This window comes from Leucoraja erinacea, chromosome 3 (assembly GCF_028641065.1).
Source record: "Leucoraja erinacea ecotype New England chromosome 3, Leri_hhj_1, whole genome shotgun sequence".
Taxonomy (NCBI): domain Eukaryota; kingdom Metazoa; phylum Chordata; class Chondrichthyes; order Rajiformes; family Rajidae; genus Leucoraja; species Leucoraja erinaceus.
In genome coordinates, this window is record NC_073379.1 from 4627972 (window position 1) to 4648794 (window position 20823).

The window sequence follows — 20823 nt, forward strand, 5'->3', positions numbered from 1 at the left end:
CGATGCCAGTGCACTTGGGTGGGGAGCCACCAATACCATCACCAGCTGTGGAGGTAGATGGACTGCGCAGGAGGCATCTTTTTTACTTACATTGGGCATAACCTACTTGGAAATGTTGGGTGCATTCCATGGCCTAAAGTCATATTGTACTGAGTCATATCACCAGCATATCAGATTACAAATAGACAATACCACCGTGGTAGCATACATTAACCACATGGGTGGTAACAAATCGATATCATGTGACCATCTGGCTAATTCCATTTGGCAATGGTGTATCCAGAGAGATATTTGGATATCAGCCACTTACCTACCAGGAAGACTAAATTTAGTGGCAGACACCAGGTCACGCAAATTTAATGAAAACTTGGATGTTGAACAAAAAAGTATTTGCTGATATTACAGCAAAATATAGAACACCAGATATCGATCTATTCGCATCCAGACTAAACCACCAGATACCAAATTATGTTTCATGGGAGCCAGACCCTGGGGCAGCAGCGATAGATGCATTTTCGCTGCATTGGGGGAAATTGTTCATTTACGCATTCCCTCCTTTCTGCCTCATCAGTCGGGTATTAAGGAAAATACAACAAGACTCTGCGTCTGGTATTTTGGTAGTACCCGATTGGCCTACTCAACCATGGTTCCCAGTGATACAAAACATGGCATTAGAACCATGTATTACTATCCCACATAGACCAGACTTATTGCTACATCCCGTAACAAGGGATAGCCACCCATGCCATAAATACTTGAACTTATTGATTTGTAGAGTTTGAAAACACCACTGCTACAACTGGGACTAACCAACCGAACAGCAAACATGATCTTGGCGGCCCAAAGACAATCAACTAAAAAACAGTATCTGGTCTATATCAGGAAGTGGGAAATGTACTGCCACAAAAACAACATCACCAACAGGAACATGAACATCCCGTCTGTTCTGGAATATCTGGCAGGCCTCCACTATGATGAGGGGCTCAGTTACAGTGCCATCAACAGCACCAGAAGTGCCTTATCGACTTACCTATGGCAAGGGACAGAGCGTTACTCTGTAGGGACTCACCCACTGGTAACAAAGCTCATGAGGGGAATCTTTAATACAAATCCCCCAAAAACCAAGTACTCCCAAATTTGGGATGTGAGCATTGTCCTGAAGACGCTCAGGAACTGGTCCCCAGCAACAGCGCTGTCACTACACAGACTGACTTTAAAAACAGTCATGCTAATGGCATTGGTCACGGCACAGAGGGTACGGTCACTGCATAAACTTAGACTGGACAACATGATTTCCTCACCTGACAATATTACATTCCACATCTACGAGCTAGTAAAGCAGAACAGACAGGGATCATCAGGACTCAATATACAATTTAGGTCATACCCTACAGATGACCGTCTCTGTATAGTTAGACACCTGTCATTATACATAGAGAAAACAAAAAAAACCTAAGAGGCAATGAGAAGGGACTCTTGGTCAGCCACAAGCAACCACACAAAAGAGTGACGGTCCAGACCATCTCTAGATGGCTGAAACAGGTGCTTACACAGGCTGGGGTGGATGCTAACATTTTTAAATCTCATTCCACCAGGGCTACAGCTACATCGGCAGCTATACAATTGGATGTACCTATGGACCATGTCCTCGAAGCAGCAGGATGGTCCGGGGAAAGAACATTCCAATTATTTTATAATAAACCAGAAATGAAACCTGGAACGTTTGCAGAAAAAAAATTAAGTTCTGTTATTTATTCAAACCCAAAAAAGGGTTATAATTTGTGTTAATAAACTTCATGATTTCAATGTCGAACTCATGTCCAAATTATGTTAACACAATTCCTGGCACAACCAAGGCAGACTTGATGCATGGACTCGTTTCCACGACATGAAATCACAGAGCTTTAAAATCTTCACGTAGTCACTCACGTGACTCCGAAGTAAAATAGTAAGATTAAACGAGAACTTACCAGTTTGAAGTTTGATCTGTATTTTATGAGGAGTTACGATGAGGGATTACGTGCCTTCCGCTCCCACCCTGATCATATACTTAACTGGTATCTCTTCTCTAATCTTACTATGTTTAGTCATTACAGTTATCTGTGATTTCACACCGCTGCTTTGAAGAATGACACGCATGCGTCCTGGCGGGGTTCTTCACGTAATCCCTCATCGTAACTCCTCATAAAATACAGATCAAACTTCAAACTGGTAAGTTCTCGTTTAATCTTACTATTTATAACTTCTACCTGGTCTTCCCTCAGCCTCTGATGTTCCAGAGAAAACAATCCAAGTCTGTCCAACCTCATCTCATTGCTATTAACTTTCAAGGACCCTGCATCAGGACTAGCATATGAAAGAAGGGAGAGGGAGGATTTGGGAGACCAACAACGTATTTCTCATCTGCAAAATAATTTTTAATCTTTCCCACAAAATGTACTACAGTGATGTGGGCAGACAGACCCTCAGCCTACAAATATAACCGGCAAAAACATATCCTATCCAAAAACCCCAGGAGTTAAAATAATCTGGTCTTCACACTGATGGCATCATAGAAACATAGAAAATAGGTGCAGGAGGAGGCCATTGGGCCCTTCAAGCCAGCACCGCCATTCATTGCGATCATGGCTGATTGGCCCCTATCAATAACCCGTGCCTGCTTTCCCCCCATATCCCTTGACTCCACTAGCCCCTAGAGCTCTATCTAACTCTCTCTTAAATCCATCCAGTGATTTGGCCTCCACTGCCCTCTGTGGCAGGGAATTCCACAAATTCACAACTCTCTGGGTGAATTTTTTTTTTCTCACCTCAGTCTTAAATGGCCTCCCCTTTATTCTAACACTGTGGCCCCTGGTTCTGGACTTGCCAACATTGGGAACATTTTTCATGCATCTAGCTTGTCCAGTCCTTTTATAATTTTATATGTTTCTATAAGATCTCCCTCATCCTTCTAAACTCCAGTGACTACAAGCCCAGTCTTTCAGGTGAAATCAAAACAAAAAATCTGCTAAATCTTGCTTCCAGTTAAAATATAGTCCATAAGGAACTGCAGATGCTTGTTTACAAAAAAAAGCCCAAAGTGCTAGAGTAACTCAGCAAGTCAGGCAGCATCTCTGGAGATCATAGATAGGCAAATGGGGTAGCATGGTGGCACAGCGGTAGAGCTGCTGCCTTACAGTGCCAGAGACCCAGGTTTGATAGACTATGGGTGCTGTCTGTATGGAGTTTGCACATTCTCCATGTGACCACATGAGTTTTCTCCGTGTGCTCCAGTTTCCTCCCACAGTCCAAATATCTGCTAGTTTGTAAGTAAATTGGCTTTGGTAAAATTGTAAATTGTCCCCAGAGTGTAGGATTGCCTTATTTTATCTGTCAAATCTTCAGGAGGAGCAACCTCAGTGTAATCGTCTAGTTGTGAGCTATGACATAACTAGTGCACAATATATCATGTACATGACATGCACCGCCCCAACCCCACTTCCCCAGCGAACTGGAAAAAAACACATTTAGTATTCCTTTACCTCTGCTCCCCATCCTCTAAACGCCTTCTCAAGTCGCAAAGTGTTCATGGCGTATGCTCCGAAGTTGTCGATTCCAAACTCCTGACCTGCTTCCATGATAGCATGGTAGAGGGCAGCAGTGTCCTCCCGTTTGTGATACAGCTCCCAGCCGAGCTCGCCTAGAGTCACAGTGGAGAAATGAGTCAACCTAAAACCTGGTGAATTAATATTATTCAGCTTCACGTTATGAAAGAGCAGGAGTCTAGGTGTTACTTTTACCTTTTGCCTTTGCACATACTTATGGCGGTACTGTGGCGCAGTGGTAGAGTTGTTACCTTATGTGCCAGAGACCCGGGTTCAATCCTGACCACGGGTACTGTCTGTATGGAGTTTGGACTTCTCCCTGTGACTGCGTAGGTTTTCTTTCCCACCCTCCAAACACGTACAGGTTTGTCGGTTAATTGGATTGTGTCAACATCAGTGCCGAACATGATGTTGTTAAACTGATCTCATCTGCCTGTACATGATCTATATCCCTCTATTCCCTGCACTTCCATGTGCCAATCCAAAAACCTCTTCAACACCACTATTATAACTGCCTCCAACGCCACTCTGGCAGTGTTTTCCCGACCCCACTATTCTATGTGCGAAAAAACGTGCCCCAAACATCCCCATTAAAATAGACTTGGATTGTTTTCTCTGCACCGTCAAAGGTTGAATGGGAAACATGACAGAAGGATACAAAATAATGAGAGGCATAGATAGGGTAGACAGTCAGAACCTATTTCCCAGGGTGAAAATGTCCAACACCAGAGGCCATAGCTATAAGGTGAGAGGGGGGACCGCTTAATGGAGATGTGCGGGGCATGGAGACATGGCTGCACATTGGGATAGGAAAGGCAGGGGAAAGAGAGTGGTAGGTCAGGAGGGGGTTGGGGGAGTGGAGATTATTTCTTGAAAATGGAGAAACATGAGAATTGAAATTTGTGCACGAATGAATTACAGTGTCAGAGGTGATGTCTCACGACCTGGTTGTTAAGAAACCACTCAATACCAAAAACTCACATCTGTACATTTAGCCCTTAAGCCACTTTCCACATGTGGAGCTAATTAGTTAGTTAGTTAAGTTTACCGTCACTTGTACTGAGGTACAGTGAAAAGCTTTTGTTGTGTGCTAACCAGTCAGCAGAAAGACTATACATGATTATAATTGAGCCATGCACAGTGTACAGATATACGGTTAGTGCAAGATAAAGTGGAGTAAAGTCTGATCAGAGATAGTGGGAGGGTCTCCAATGAGTTAGATAATAGCTCAGGACCGTTCTCTAGTTGTTGATAGGATGGTTCATTGAAGCTAAGTGTAAACCATGGCTATGCTGTTGATGCCAGATCCCAGCCACCCCCTACACTGACCCCCTACCTCACCCCTTTAATGTCAATGAAGGCCAGGCCATTGCAACTTTAGTGTGCGTCATTGCATTGAAGAATTGGACTTTGTTTGTAGGATAAGTGATTGACCAAGGCCATGGAATGATCAGACTGTTTCTGCTATGTTGGAACATTTGGGTAAAGTTAACATTGGGTAGTTGAGTCAGACTCAATTATACCAGCACATGCAGATAGGGGGGGGGGGGGGGGGGGGGGGGGGGGGGGGGGGGGGGGGGGGGGGGGGGGGGGGGGGGGGGGGGGGGGGGGAGCATTCTATAGAAATATTGTTTCCTGTAAGACACAGGAGCAGATAATCTCCATTCATTTGTGTGAATGTAAATGTGTGGGGGTAGATAGTAGCTCAGGACCGTTCTCTAGTTGTTGATAGAATGGTTCATTGGTTTAGAGTGGGGGTGCTGTTAGGTATATGATTGGAGTCATAAATTCATACAATATGGAAAGAGTTGAAAGAGGGATATGGGGAGAAAGCTGGAACGGGGTATTGATTTTGGATGATCAACCATGATCATATTGTATGGCAGTGCAAGGGCCGAATGGCCTACTCCAGCACCTATTTTCTATGTTTCTATGATTATAGAGTCATAGAATCATAGTACAGAAACAGGCCCATCGGTCCAAGCTGTCCACACCAACCAAGATGCCCCCATCTAATCTAGCCCATTTGTCCGTCTGGCCCATATTCCTCTAAACCTTTCCTCTCCAAGTGTCTTTTAAATGTGGCACGGACCATGCAGCTTCTCAGTGACACCGCCTATAGTAATGCTCGACTGCAAAGATGAGTCAGGTTGAAGGGTGTGAAGCAACATGAAGTTAATAACTTCAAAATGTCGGGGACATTTACTGGCAAGATATTGAAGCCAAAGTGTAGATATTTGCTCCAGATTACTTGAACGAAGCATTCAATTAAGTTGCAGCTACAAGCTGTACTTTTGAAATTTAATCTCATTGGCTCAGAATGATTGTTTTTGGTAAAGCCTCGAGATCAATTACTTTAAACTTGCAATAGGATCAGAGGCAAATTGATATCATAGAGGAGGCTGCGTCTGTGATAATCAATGTGGTAATCACACTTTACCATCAAGGTAAACAAATAATCTGACTTTAAGGGTCTCGACCCGAAAAGTCACCCATTCCATCTCTCTGGAAATGCTGCCAGTCCCGCTGAGTTACTACAGCATTTTGTGTCTGACTTCAGTGAAAAGCACCATCTGTATGTTTCCTTCTGACACAAATAATCTCTACAGTCATCTAAAAACAATGTGCAGGTTTCATTTGATAATTACTAGAGAACAACTTACAATGTTCGAAATGTCAAACCCAACCTTTTTTATTTCAAAATTCTTTGGTGACAAATAACATCTGAAATGCATAATACACATCTTCTTTATCCTTTATCTGAACCCTTTATCTGTACATTGTGGACGGCTTGATAGTCTTTTTCTTGACTGGATTGCATGCAATAGGTATGTTACAAAACCTACCTGAATCGTGGCTGAGCATCTGCCCTACCCCGTGTGTGTGATTTTGGCGCTGTTTTGAGGGGGCGGGTTTAAAACGCGATTTTTACTAGGCTGTTCCAATCGAAAATGTTCAGCCTAGTAAATCATTAACGGAAAATCGCTGAAAGACCCCGTCGCTAAAGGTATTATTAGTTTTTATGGCCTTGTATAATATTTATAGTAGTTTAAAAATCACTCTCTCATTCCGCAACCTCTCGCAGCCCCAGGGTTTTATAAAGCAAACAATTAAAGGTATGTACCTTATTTTTACATTAAATGGGGCTTCTTAAGAACCTGTATTTTCTATAGCGAGTAGTTCATTTTGGGCTCTTTATATCCCGCAGTATTTTTCTGGGCACTTGAGGGCACAAATCCAGCGCAATGTGAACGTTCTAAACCAGCGCGTTCACAGGAACCCACTAGAAAGCCGATTTAAATTGACTTTAATTTACAGCAAATGAACACTAAATTCCTTCCATTTGGCCTATAAATTGATGTAAATGAGATTTAAAAATCATGTTTTATTGTGAATTATTTGTGAATATTATTTGGACACTTGGGCTATTTAAAAATGTTAATCATTTATTAAGAAATGGATAGATGTTTAGATCTAGTAATTGAAGTTTGAAATTAGCTACAATTGGGTAACTAACTAATTATATGCTTTAATGTCAGGTCATCCAAGTAAGATTATTTTATATATTTGTTTCAGAATGGTTCAATCTATGATAACTGAAAATTTCATTCAGTTCTCTTAATTTTTAAGAAGGTTATGGGCTTTTGACTGTCCACGATCACAGCTTTTTTGTTATGTCCATAGAAAATCAATAGGGAACAAGATGCTAATTTCCGAGTATGAAAATGGCCATAACTTTTTTATTACTTGAGATATGAAAGTGAATTAGGTGTCAAATTAAACTTATTGTTATGCTTTATCTGATGGGATAAATTGCAGACTTGATTTTTTAAATCTCAAAATTTTGTAACATTGCTACATGCAACAAAAAGCTTTTCACTGTACCTCGGTGCACGTGACAATAAATAAACCAAACTAAAACTAACCTAAATGTCTTAGCAAACTGTAGGCAAGCTGCTTTTAGTCAGTTTTTCAGTTAACTTGCTGCTATAAACCATAATACCATTGAGGTATTTTTAACTTGTGCCACATCATTAACCAACCAGCCTTTCTTTGATTTTCAAAAGAAAAAAAAAGATTTTATGAGGAATGTTTATCTTAAAATAAAATGAAATCAAAAGAATCTTACAGTAATGCAAAATGACACAACGTGCTGGAGTAACTCAGCACATCAGGCAGCGTCTCTGGAGAGCATGGATAGGTGACATTTTGGGTGCAGACCCTACTTCAGACTCTTGGTCCGTATCTGGGGCTGGAATCCAGGTGAGTTGACGGATCCGGCTTGCTGGCGGCCAGGAGAGAAGTGAGGATCGGTAGTCAATGATCGCAGCCTGCAGGCGACGAAGTGCAGGTAAAGGTCAGCAGTGGCGGTGGCAGGCGTGGCCTGGAAGTGGCTGAGAAAGCTGTATGGGCCGGTGGCAGCCCCAGCAGCCCGGCCTGAAATCAGCTGTGGAGGCTGGGTAAGAGTCGTGACAAAAGGACACAAGGTGCTGGAGTAACTCAGAAGGTCAGGCAGCTCTTTGGAGAACATGGATAGGCGACGTTTTTTGCTCGGGAACCTTCTTCAGATGTCTGAACCATTGAGTTACTCCAGCATTTTGTGTCCTTTTTTGTAAACCAGCATCTGCAGTTCCTTCTTTCTACTAATAGTAATGCCAGTAGGTTTAAAAAACTAAAGGCAAAACTTTGCATGGATCGGACAGGTTTGGAGGGTTATGGACCGAGTCCCGTTTCAACACTGTATCATTCTTTGACTATGACTCTAGATGGCCCTTTCCTACGCATATAATGGAACTGTGTATTAATCTTAATACAAATCCTGTCAAATCCCTAATACTAGTCATAAACCTCAGACAGACAATCTGATTTGGGAGCTGTGGTGAATGCTTCATGGCAACATCTTGTATAAAATTATTGCATCTCACTTGCAAAACTTTAATCATCAAATTATATAATAAATATTTTAATCATCGAATGATAGAACAAATATTTAAGCAGAATAAACCAATGAAACACTTAAACACAGTCACATTTGCTTGAAATTAGTTGTATTAGTAATACAGCAAAGCAGCCAATGAATATGCCCTCCTCTTCATTCAATGCAACATGCATATATTTTAGGGATATTCCTCATGTGAAAATTAAACAGATAAGAAAGTACTGATGCATTGCTAATGGTAAGTAATTGATTAGTGATATCTTCTATCTATACTATTACTAAAACGCTCATCTTGTACACTTCCGGTTTGCGTTGTTTTAAAATTTGTGCATAAACGGCGCCTATATCTCAAGGATTTCTTCGCCCCCTAACCCACTGTTCTCCTCTGCTCCAAGCGCACCAAGTTTTGTTCCGATCAGCGGAATATTACAAAAGTTATGAAGGTTTAAAAATCATGAGATCAGCAGATTGGTCTTCTCGCTTGTCAGTCACCATGAAGGGAACGCCCCTTCTGGCACCCTCTGTCAATCACCGGGGCAAGGAGAATAAAGCCCTGGAGGTTGGGCTAAGTCGTGAGCTGTCCGCAAGCCATCCACCCGCCGTGAGTGAGTGAACTCTGAGTTCAGCAGCCGTGGGTGAGTGAACTGTGAGTCCAGCAGCCGTGAGTGAGTGAACTGTGAGTCCAGCAGCCGTGAGTGAGTGAACTGTGAGTCCAGCAGCCGTGAGAACTGTGAGTTCAGAAAGTGAACTGTGAGTCCAGAAGCCGTGAGTGAGTGAACTGTGAGTCCACAATCCGCGAGTGAGTGAACTATGTGTCCAGCAGCTGTGAGTGAGTGAATTGTGAGTCCAGAAGCCATGAGTGAGTGAACTGTGAGTCCACAAGCCGTGAGTGAGTGAACTGTGAGACCACAAGCCGTGAGTGAGTGAACTGTGAGACCACAAGCCGTGAGTGAGTGAACTGTGAGACCACAAGCCGTGAGTGAGTGAACTGTGAAACCAGAAGCCATCTGATGGGTGCCACTTAGTCCATTAGGTCAATAAAAAGCTCACTAAAACAAACATAAAGTTTCCATAAGAAATGATTAATACTTTAATCTGTAGCCTGACACCACATTGCTCAAATATATTCAGTGCTTAAACCCTAAAAAAACTGTGGTATATTCCCATTACAAGACAGGGTATGCACATAAAAATACTAAAATAATTCAGATGTTTAAACATGATGTGATAATTGAGATATGGCAATTCTTCCCCTGAAGCCAGACAGAACCAGCTGAGTTGCCGGCCCCTGGACCAAGGCTATTATTGTTTGTTTGGGAAAGCTGGCAGAAAATGTTCTCCTTTACCATCAAGATTAATAAAGTATGAACTGTAGTGCAGAAACATTTGATTAAATGCAAAACAGTCTGGTGCCTCGAAATTCAACTGCTTTTCTCCAGAGGCGCTGCCTGACCCATTGAATGACTCCAGCATTTCATGTCTATCCAGACAATGGTATGTTGCCTCTGGAATTCATTTTACTGCAGTCACAGAACGGTTAACACACAGAAGGAAGTCCATATTAGGTCACATAGTCCCACTCACCCACCCTCTCCCCATACCTCAACATTTTGTTTTCAATTCAGGTTTTAAAAAGCTCCAATTGAAATGGCATTCATTACTACTCTCGACAGTCTTTCCAGACACTATCCACTCATGGTATACCTTTATGTTATGTGCCCTGGCTCTCGACAATAACTGCCAATGGCAACCGTTTCACCACTTCAACAGGAACAGGGATGGGAAAGATTTGGAGGGATTTAGGCCAATCATGGGGAAAGAAAGTCAAAGTAGCCTTTATTGTCATTCAGACCTTGCGGGCTGAACGAAATGTTGTTGCCTTGCAGTCCTACATATAGTACAAAATGACAAAAACACACAATAAACACAAATTAACATCCACCATGAAATGGGACTAGCTTCGATGGGACAATTTACATGGCCAATTAACTTACAAAGCTGCACGTTTTTGGATTGTGGGAGGAAATTGGAGCACCTGGAGGAAACCTATGCTGGAATTATAGCTTTTAGCATCTTAGCACAGCAGACTTAACAATATAAATTAATTTTCGATGGTTTTCACCTTGTGGAATATGTATCAGCAACTAAAATTATTTAAATCGAATTGAATCATTGAAGCAAATAGAAAGTTGACAAATAGTAGGCCTGTGTTCAACTTGCCAATGAATATTTCTAATGAGTGAGTTGTGGTTGGGCCAGGAAGCAAATTACACACATTTGGATTTTTAGACTGGCAGCAATCTTATTTAATTATGAATGTTTAACATTTAAAAACACCGGAGGCAATGCGGTGAGCCAAAGCATCGGTAATCGGACACCAACCTGTGTAGGAGATCCTCATTGCGGTGAGGGGAACATCTGCCAGAGTAATTGGCTTACACTGCAGGAACTTAAACGCTTTTCCACTCAAGTCTACATTTGTCAGCTTCTGGAGAACCTTCCGTGAAAATGGGCCTGCCACACCCAACACTCCGATTTCGTCAGTAACATTACGGATATCAACCTCATAGCCACCAATAGCTGCTTCTTCTTCTATATATCTACAAACATGAAGACAAGAAATAATGCGAATAGTAAATCTCTGCTTCAAAATAAATAAACGTCTACTTCAGGTGGGGGCAATTGGACACCGATCTTTTGTTTTTTATCAAATATGTCAGGCATCTAATTACAAGCATGAGGTGAGCTTTATTTTCCTGCCCACAGTAATAGAAGCTTAGTGGACTATTTCACACTCGAACAAGGAAACTTGTGGTTACATTTCTAGTCTAGTGTGCTCAGGTCCACAAGAGGCATTTGATTCAAACGTTGTGTTTCACAGCAGCTGCTGCTGTCCTTCTACCAGTGCGCCGTGGAAAGTATCCTCTCCTATGGCATCCTGGTGTGGTTTGCTAACTGTACTGTGGCTGAAAGGAAGGCACTACAGAGAGTTATTAAAAGAGCACAGAGCATCACAAACGCTCAACTACCCTCCCTGGATGACATTTACAGGGCCTAATGTCTACACCAAACGTCAAGCAGGACTCATCCCACCCTGCCAATCACCTTTTCACTCTGCTGCTCTCTGGGAGGTGATACAGGTCTCTGAAGGCCCGCACTTGTAGACTAATTAACAGTTTCTATCCACGTGCCATAAAAGAACTAAACTCAGATAGATAACACTGCGGGCAACACAACACTATTTGGTGGTCTGTTGCAATATAATGTGCAATATTTTTTATATTTCTATTATCTATTTATTGATTTTATTTTATTCATTTCATTTACTGATATTGCCGGTATATGGGAGTCAATGGTTGTTTGTGTTTTTGTTCTTTTAATCTTTTATCCCGTATCTTCTATGTATACCACTGAAGGAGATGCAATGAAATTTTGTTGTACAGTTGTTGTGCAATGACAATAAACGTATTTGATTTGATTTGATTTGATATGTTGTAAGCATCCTTAACTTCTCTGGTGAGATGTCATATTGAATATTAATCTACAACGTTCTGATTCACAGGAAGAGTCCTACTTTTGCGACAAACTGGTGCAATATCGCCAATAATTATATTTACCACAAATTAACAGGCTGATCAATTCCACAGAGTCATTTCAACTTCTAGTAAACAATATATAAGAGGGGGGGGGGGGTTGATCAGCTGTCTATTGCGTACATTTCCCAATGTCCATTCTGCTGAATTCAATGAGCATGCACATGTGTGATCATCAATTTGACATCAGCTGTATTTCCAGGTTTAAAAATTCCCTATTCTAGGAAAGGAGACCTGGTGTTCTTACCCCAGACGGCCAATATGTGACTAGATTCCAATCTTAATGCCACTGTCTCTTAACCATCCTCCAGAGTGACATCATAACCTGTTGTGTTTGACTGGAATAATAAATGACAATCTTTCCAGTGTTGCAGACGTTCTATCAATGACTAAGTAAAACAGGTTCTCTTGTGATCAAGTAAAAAGGTAACGACCTCACCTCTAATTAGACAACAACTCAACGGATCTGCTCTGTGAGATAGTAAGATCTGTGGTCAAAAATGTTCCGCTTTCTTGTTTGGAAAGTAATGATTCAGAAGAAGAAATTGAAGAATCCAGTTGCCTGGATTAGGTGGCATTTAGCTGCAAGTAAATGTAGACAAATGCAGATTGATTTATTCCCCAGAGGTCAAGGCGAGACCTAATGGAAGTATATAACATTATGAAAAGTATAGATAGGGTAGACAGTCAGAAACATTTCCCATGATGGAAATGTCAGACTCGAGGGAAGAGCTTTAAGGTGATAGTGACAATGTTTAAAGGATTTGTGCGGGGTAAGTTTTTTCGCACAGGGTGTGGTGGGGGTCTGGAACACGCTTCCAGTGGTGGTGGTGGATGGAGGTAGATATAATAGTGGATTTTAAGAGGCTTTTAGATAGGCACATGAATATGCAGAGAATGGGGGGGGGCATTGGACATTGTGGACTGAGGGGCCTGTTCCTACGCTGTACCATTCTTTGATCTACGTATGGAAAATAATAAAGATTTAATTGTTTTCTTTTGTTTAGCAGACAATATGCATCTTTTGTAGAAGCAAAGTGCTTTTGCATTTGCACCAATTAACTCAATCAAATAAAATAGTTAAGGGGCTTTCCCACTTGGGCGACCTAATTGGCGAGTTTAGAAGCGTTTGCAAAAATAACATGTTGAAGACCTCCTTCGACTATGTTGAATACCAGCTTCGACTAGCTACAACTAACTTCTGGAAAATTGGACACCGAATAGTGGAGAGTGAAGTCGACCTCCTTCGATCTCATTTTACCTCCCTTCGACCTCCCTTCGACTATGATGAAGACTATCTACGACTACCCTCGATTACCTACGACTAACATGCCAACCTCCTACGACCTGCTACGGCTAAACCTACAAGTAGAAAAAAGTATCAATTTTTTCAATGGCGACCTTTTTTACCCGCGGGCATTTTTTAACATATTGAAAAAAACGCCGCGACCTAGCTGAGGCCTCGAGTACGCGGAGACCACTCTCGAGCATGGAGGAGAGTTACGAAGACCTCCTACTACCTCATGTCGACCCTGCTGCGAGTATGAGTCGAGGGCAAACTCGCCAGAACTCGCGGATTAGGTCGCCCAAGTGGGACAGCGCCTTGAAGCATGTGAATTAATTAAGTTATCCTAATTTCTCTAATCCGTGCTCACCTTAAGTCGTGGAGCTCAGATCCTGACCCTGTCACCAGCAAGAAATCGTCCTCTGATAGATGGCTGATTGTCACTTCTGCATAAACTCGACCTCGTGGGGTAATCATATGACTGATATTTATATAACCCAGCTGAGAGAAAGGAGAGCGAATTAAAATAAGTAACTAACGTGTGAGGCTCTTTGGAAGTTCATCGTTGAAAACACCAAATGATATATTTTCATAGCTGGCTCGGTGGTGCAGCGGGGGAGTTGTGGCCTTACAGCGGCAGAGAACCTGATTTGATCCTGACGACGGATGCTGTCTACACGGAGTTTGTACGTTATCCGTCTGACTTCGTGGGTTTTCTCCGGGTGCCCTGGTTTCTTCCTGCATCCCAAAGACGTGCGGGTTTGTAGGCTAATTGACTTCTGTAAATCTTTCCTAGTTTGTAGCAAGTTGGCGCAGACTCGGTGGGCCTGAGGGTCTGTTTCCACGCTGTATCTCTAAACTAAACTAAACCCCCAAAAAAACTCAGCGGGTCAGGCAGCATCTGGGAAGGAGATGGACAGGCAATCATTCGGTGGGAACCCTTCTTCAAACCAAGTGAGATAGCACAGTTGATTATGCCGATCATAGAGGAGAGGTTGAGGAAAGTGAGAAAGGCTACCCTGATAACAGAGCAAAATAATGTCATTGGAACACTTATCGCCAGGGTTACGAGACAGCGAATATTGAAGTTGCAATGTCCAGCTTCATAATCAGAAAAACAGATGGAAAAATGATGATGGGGATGTATTTGCATTTAGTTCGGGATGAAAGGAACTTGGAATTAAGAAACTAGACATAATTCAAGCTTGGGATCACAGTTGTTATTTCCACTGGGGAGATTTTGGAGTTGTATACATCATACAAAGCGTCAGACACAAAGTGCTGGAGTAACTTAGCGGATCAGGTAGCATCTCTGGAGAACATGGAGAAGTGACGTTTCAGTTTGCAGAAATGTCCCGACACAAAACATCATCTATCACAGAACATTGTGTCTTCTACTCAAGATTCCATTGGTAAGGAATTTCACAGTGAGGTTGAATGCCCAGCTATATATGTAGTTTAGTTTATTGCCACGTGTACTGAGGTGTAGTGAAAATATTTTTATTGGTGTGTGTTATTAAGTCAGTGGAAAGACAATACATGATCACAAGGTACACAAAAATGCTGGAGAAACTCAGCGTGTGCAGCAGCATCTATGGAGCGAAGGAGATAGGCAAAGTTTCGGCCCGAAACGTTGCCCATCTCCTTCGCTCCATAGATGCTGCTGCACCCGCTGAGTTTCTCCAGCATTTTTGTGTACCTTCGATTTTGAAGCATCTGCAGTTCCTTCTTAAATACATGATCACAATCAAGCTGTCCACAGTATACAGATACAGGAAAAGGGAATATGTTTAGTGCAAGATAAATTCCAGTAAAGTCCGATTAAAGGTAGTCCGAAGGTTTCTAATGAGGTAGATGGTGGGTCAGGTCTGCTCTCTAGTTGGTGATAGGATGGTTCAGTTGCCTGATAGCAGCTGGGAAGAAACTGCCTTGAATCTGAAGGTATGCATTTCCACAATTCTGTACCTCTTGCCTAATGTGACGGGGAAAAGAGGTGTGACTTGTCCTTGATTATGGAGCAGCATGAATTGTAGATGTAGTTAATGGAGTTATTAGAGGTTTGTTTGTATGATGGGTCTGGGCTATACCCACAGTTCTCTGCAATTCCTTGCAGTCTTGGATGGAGCTGTACCCACACCATGCTATGGTGCATACCGATAAAATGCTTTCTATACTGTATATTGGCAAGTGTCCAACTATTTTTTGTTTGTAAACCAGCATCCGCAGTGGCTTGTTTCTTCATCGTGGAAAATATCGACGTGTCACCGCGTGAACCCTATTTTTAACCCTTTCCTTGATGTCCTTCATAAATGGGAAATGACACCAAGACAACTCACCTATATTTCACAAGTGGACAATTGTAGAAATTAATAACTGCAAGTGTCAGTTTGTTGGATCTATTTCTAAAGCTAAAGCTAGGGGGCGCCGTCCAGTTGGGTATGGCTGCCCAGCCTGCAGCTGTCCGTCTATTCACTTCTTTCTTTTATTTTTAGTGTGTTAAAAAGTGTTTTGTTTGGAGGTCTAGTCTATTTTATGTGGGGGGGGGGGGGGGGAGGGGGAAGGGGGAAACTGCTCTTCCTGGTGTCGGAGAGGCAGCTTTTCTCCAGGCAGCATCTTCGACCCGTCCTCACGGCCTACCAACGGGTCTGGAGCGGCGTTTCCTGAGGGGACCGGCCAGAACCACGGCTTCGGCTGCGGCACAGCGCTGGAGCGCTATCGCGGAGCGGGCGATGCCTTGCTCGGGTCACCGCGCTGGAATTCCAGAATGCTGAGACCGCAGGCGAACATTGCGGAGCTGCGAGCGGTGGCGCTGAACTTTAACATCGGGAGCCTGGGATCTCTCGCCGGGATCGCCAGTGGTGGAGCTCCGTCCAGCGCGACCTGGTGGCTTCGGAAGCCGCCGTCTCCGGTAAGGAAGCGGCCGTTCCAGGTGTCCCAAGCCACTGAGAGGGTTCTCCCGATGCCGGAGCACCATCACCTGGCGAGAGGGCCTGAAACAACGGGCCCCGTAGCACCGACTGCAGAGGCCTCAATAGACCCGACTATGGGTTGACAAGGGGATGGGGACTGGACTTTGTGCCTTCCCTCACAGTGGGAACCATTGTGGGGGGGATGATGTTTCTATGATTATTGTTAAATTCTTTAATGTTGAGTCTTATCTTTATTTGTGTGCTGCATGGCAAGTCAAATTTCACTAAACCAATTGGGGTATGTGATAATAAATGTCCTTTGTATCTTTGTATCTTCTTACCTTAGGAATGACATTTGCAATCAAGCGGTCCAGTAGTTTGGTGGCGTCTTTTCCTTTCATGGAAAACTTGCCAAAGGGTGTGAGATCAAAAACGCCCACTTTTTCCATGACCTGTTTACATTCTCGACCAACCGGTTCAAACCAATTTGTGCGGCGGAAACTAGGTCTAGGGACGGATTAAGAAAATAGTGCCGTGTTATTGCAATATTGATAAATCATCTTTACTTTGAACAATTAAGGGTATTCACATTCAGCAAGAAGAAACTTCCAATTATATTGTGCCTTTTGTGATCTTAGACTATGATATGCATTTGGAGTGCAGTTACAGAAGGTACAATTAGTTTGCAAATAAGAAACACTCAGAATCATCTCTGTCAGTGCAACACTGCCTGATTACTGGACTGAAAGATTAGCCGTGATTCTTTGCAGTGGACTTGACCGCAAAATCTTCTCGACAGTTCGAATGTCTTCCACACGCACTGTTTAACTTGATGCTCAACGATGTTTCGGTAAAAAGCTCACGCTGAAAGAAAGACGTGCATCCTTCACAACCTCTCAATGCCAAAACGAGCTTTACAGCCAATGAATTACCTTTGAGGTGTAGACATTATGCTTTAATGTAGGAAATGTGGTAGTCAATTTACACAGAGCAAGATTCTATAGACAGCAATATGAAAATGGATGGATGTTTTGTAAAGTTAATAGATAAATACTAAAGCTATCCCCTCATTCAAACTTTGTGCACTGTATCTTATATATCTAACGGAGAAAGCAGACATGCTCTTGACATGGTCTTAAGACTCTCATTGCTACTTCAAAAGGCACAATATAACATCCCAGTGATCGTGATGACAAGATCACAAATAGGAATCCAGCGAGCCCCGCAGCAGAAGGATCCCAGCGAGCCGTGGTCATACACAACAGGGGGGCACAAAGGTGGCCAGGCCAGGTGAGGAGAGGGACGTTGGTTGGCTGAACAATCCAGACGAAGGCAACGGCTGGAGGAACTGCAGCAGCCTGGGTCGGTGCCGCTCAATAAGACCTATTGCGCGCGGAGCGGACTTTTGGAAACGGCACCAAATCTGGCGACTCTTAAAAGAAATTCACTGTGTGTTGTTTTGCACATGACCATTGACCCATTGAAATATATTTCCTCCCATTCTGCCTCTTGTGTGGACTCCATTCCATACTACATTCCTCCTCCCCCCCGCAAGGAAATTAAGAAAGATACAAATCGCAAAAAAGCAACGTACGCACAGTGTATGAACCCAACAATCTGATGGAAAGTCGAAGAAGAAAATAATCACGAGGTCCTGCTGTTAAATTTGGTAATGATCTCTATATCCCTGGGAATGACTGGCACTTAGCTTCTACCGCACTTGTACATATCGAGCCGATTTTTTCTGGTCTGAATTCTCATTTGCCTCATGTTCATTACAACGCTTAATAAATGCTGCTTATTGACAGGTTATATTTTGAGGAAATAATCATGTGTTTCTGATGGAAGCAATTGCATTTTTCATCAATTACCTGTGGATATATTCCAAATGATTCAGTTATTTATTCCATTAGATCCGAATTGTTCAAAAAAATGTAATGAACCATATATAAACATGAAAATCACGATATTTAAAGGGAATTAAAAAGACACACAAAGGGTGGTGGGTGTATTAAACGATGTGCCAGAGGAGGTAGTTCAGGCAGGTACTATTGTAACATTGAAGAAACATTTAGACAGGTACATACAGATAGGACAGGTCCAGAGTGGTATGGGCCAAATGCAGGCAGGTGGGACTAGTGAAGATGGGACATGTTGGTTGGTGTGGGCAAGTTGGGCTGAAGGGCCTGTTTCCACGCTGTAAGACTCTATGACTAAGTAGGATACTAGAATGATCTGTTAATGTGTTAATGAACTGAGAATATTCTACAGAACAATTATATTTGTTCTCTTAATCGTTCAATTATGTGTTAAGATTTACAGGTCCTAGAAAGTAATTTGATCCACAGTGTAAGGTGGGCTTTGCCAAGGCAGTGATAGGATATAGTTTCAATTATAGAAATGATGGCTTAAGGAAAGAGACGTTATACCAGGTTAGACCTTGACTGCTATCTGGCTGCTACAGGTCCAGATGTACCTGCCTGGACAAGTGTTGAGGTGAAGGTCAGTTTGTACTACACTGTTGTAATCATGTTGGCAATCACTGTCAACATTCACAGAAAGAGAATGGTCACTCGAACAACTATTTCCTGGTAAGGAAATTGCAGAAAGAAGTGAACTTTGCAAGAAGAAAAATCCTTGATACACCAAGTTTAAAGGAGAATATATTCACATGGATCCTGAAACAAACATTTCAAAGCTAACTTGACTATTGTCGATTGATCATTAAGCAAAGCTCAGCAAATTCAATAGATGGTTTCAAGCTTCCCATGTTAACTTTGTCTGCTGACAAGAGAAATGTGTAACTGCTAATAACTTACAATCCCACCTGTTTGATGAACTCATAAAAATCACAACAGAATCCATCATAATGTAAAGAAGCTTCCAGCAGTTACACAACAGAGAATTAATCACGTTGTAAGAAACAGGAACAGGAATAAGCGTACTTGAGTCTGCGCTGCCATCAATATGATCGGGGGGAGGGACTCAAATAGGGAAAGCTAGCAGTCAGTGTGTGAGGCAGGAGGCAGAGAATGGTAGCACTCTGACCACAAATGTAGGGGAGAAAGAAGAAAAAGACAATAAACAGAGAATAAGAGAGGGTGGGTTTCTTAAATGTGTATATTTTAATGCTAGGAGCATTGTAAGAAAGGTGGATGAACTTAGAGCCTGGATTGACACCTGGAAGTATGATGTTGTGGCGATCAGTGAAACATGGTTGCAGGAGGGCTGTGATTGGAAACTAAATATTCCAGGATTTCGTTGCTTCAGGTGTGATAGAATTGGAGAGGCAAGAGGTGGAGGTGTTGCATTGCTTATCAGGGAAGATATTACAGCAGTGCTTTGGCAGGATAGATTAGAGGGCTCGTCTAGGGAGGCTATTTGGGTGGAACTGAGAAATGGGAAAGGGGTAGCAACACTTATAGGGGTGTATTATAGACTGCTAAATGGGGAGCGAGAATTGGAAGAGCAAATATGTAAGGAGATCGCAGTTATTAGTAGGAAGCACAAGGTAGTGATTGTGGGAGATTTCAATTTTCCACACATAGACTGGGAAACACATTCTGTAAATGGGCTGGATGGTTAGGAGTTTGTAAAATGTGTGCAGGATAATTTTTTGCAGCAATACATAGAGGTACCTACTAGAGAAGGGGCGGTGCTGGACCTCCTGTTAGGAAATGAGACGGGTCAGGGTATGCGTTGGGGAACAGTTCGGGTCCAGTGATCACAATACCATTAGTTTCAATATAATTATGTAGAGGGTCAGAACTGGACCTAGGGTTGAGATTTTTGATTGGAGAAAGGCTAACTTTGAGAAGATGCGAAAGGATTTAAAAGGAGTGAATTGGGACATTTTGTTTTGTGGGAAAGATGAGGAAGAGAAATGGAGGACATTTAAAGGTGAAATTTTAAGAGTACAGAATCTTTATGTCCCTGTTCGGTTGAAAGGAAATAGTAAAAATTGGAAAGAGCCATGGTTTTCAAGGGAAATTGGACACTTGGTTCGGAAAAAGAGAGAGATCTACAATAATTATAGGCAACATGGAGTAAATGAGGTGCTTAAGGAGTATAAAGAATGTAAAAATAATCTTAAGAAATAAATTAGAAAAGCTAAAAGAAGATATGAGGTTGCTTTGGTAAGTAAGGTGAAAGTAAATCCAAAGGGTTTCTACAGCTATATTAATAGCAAAAGGATAACGAGGGATAAAGTTGGTCCAGTAGAGAGTCAGAGTGGACAGCTATCTGCAGAGCCAAAATAGATGGGGGAGATATTGAACATTTTCTTTTTTTCGGTATTCACCAAGGAGAAGGATATTGAATTATGTGAGGTAAGGGAAACAAGTAGAGTAGCTATGGAAACTATGAGATTCAAAGAAGAGGAAGTACTGACACTTTTGAGAAATATAAAAGTGGATAAGTCTCCAGGTCCGGACAGGATATTCCCTAGGACATTGAGGGAAGTTAGTGTAGAAATAGCAGGGGCTATGACAGAAATATTTCAAATGTCATTAGA

The 20823-nt window shown here is 42.3% G+C and overlaps 1 protein-coding gene across 1 annotated transcript in view; it reads right to left on the reverse strand.

Moving 5' to 3' along the window:
• Positions 1-20823, reverse strand: part of dmgdh (dimethylglycine dehydrogenase) — an 83941-nt gene that overhangs the window by 11430 nt on the left and 51688 nt on the right. Inside the window, exons 10-13 of the mRNA XM_055631606.1 lie at positions 16652-16817; positions 13772-13902; positions 10906-11123; positions 3522-3679 (exon numbers count right to left, since the gene is read on the reverse strand). Of these exons, the coding sequence (XP_055487581.1) occupies positions 3522-3679; positions 10906-11123; positions 13772-13902; positions 16652-16817 (673 nt within the window). The remainder of the gene's footprint in view (positions 1-3521; positions 3680-10905; positions 11124-13771; positions 13903-16651; positions 16818-20823) is intronic.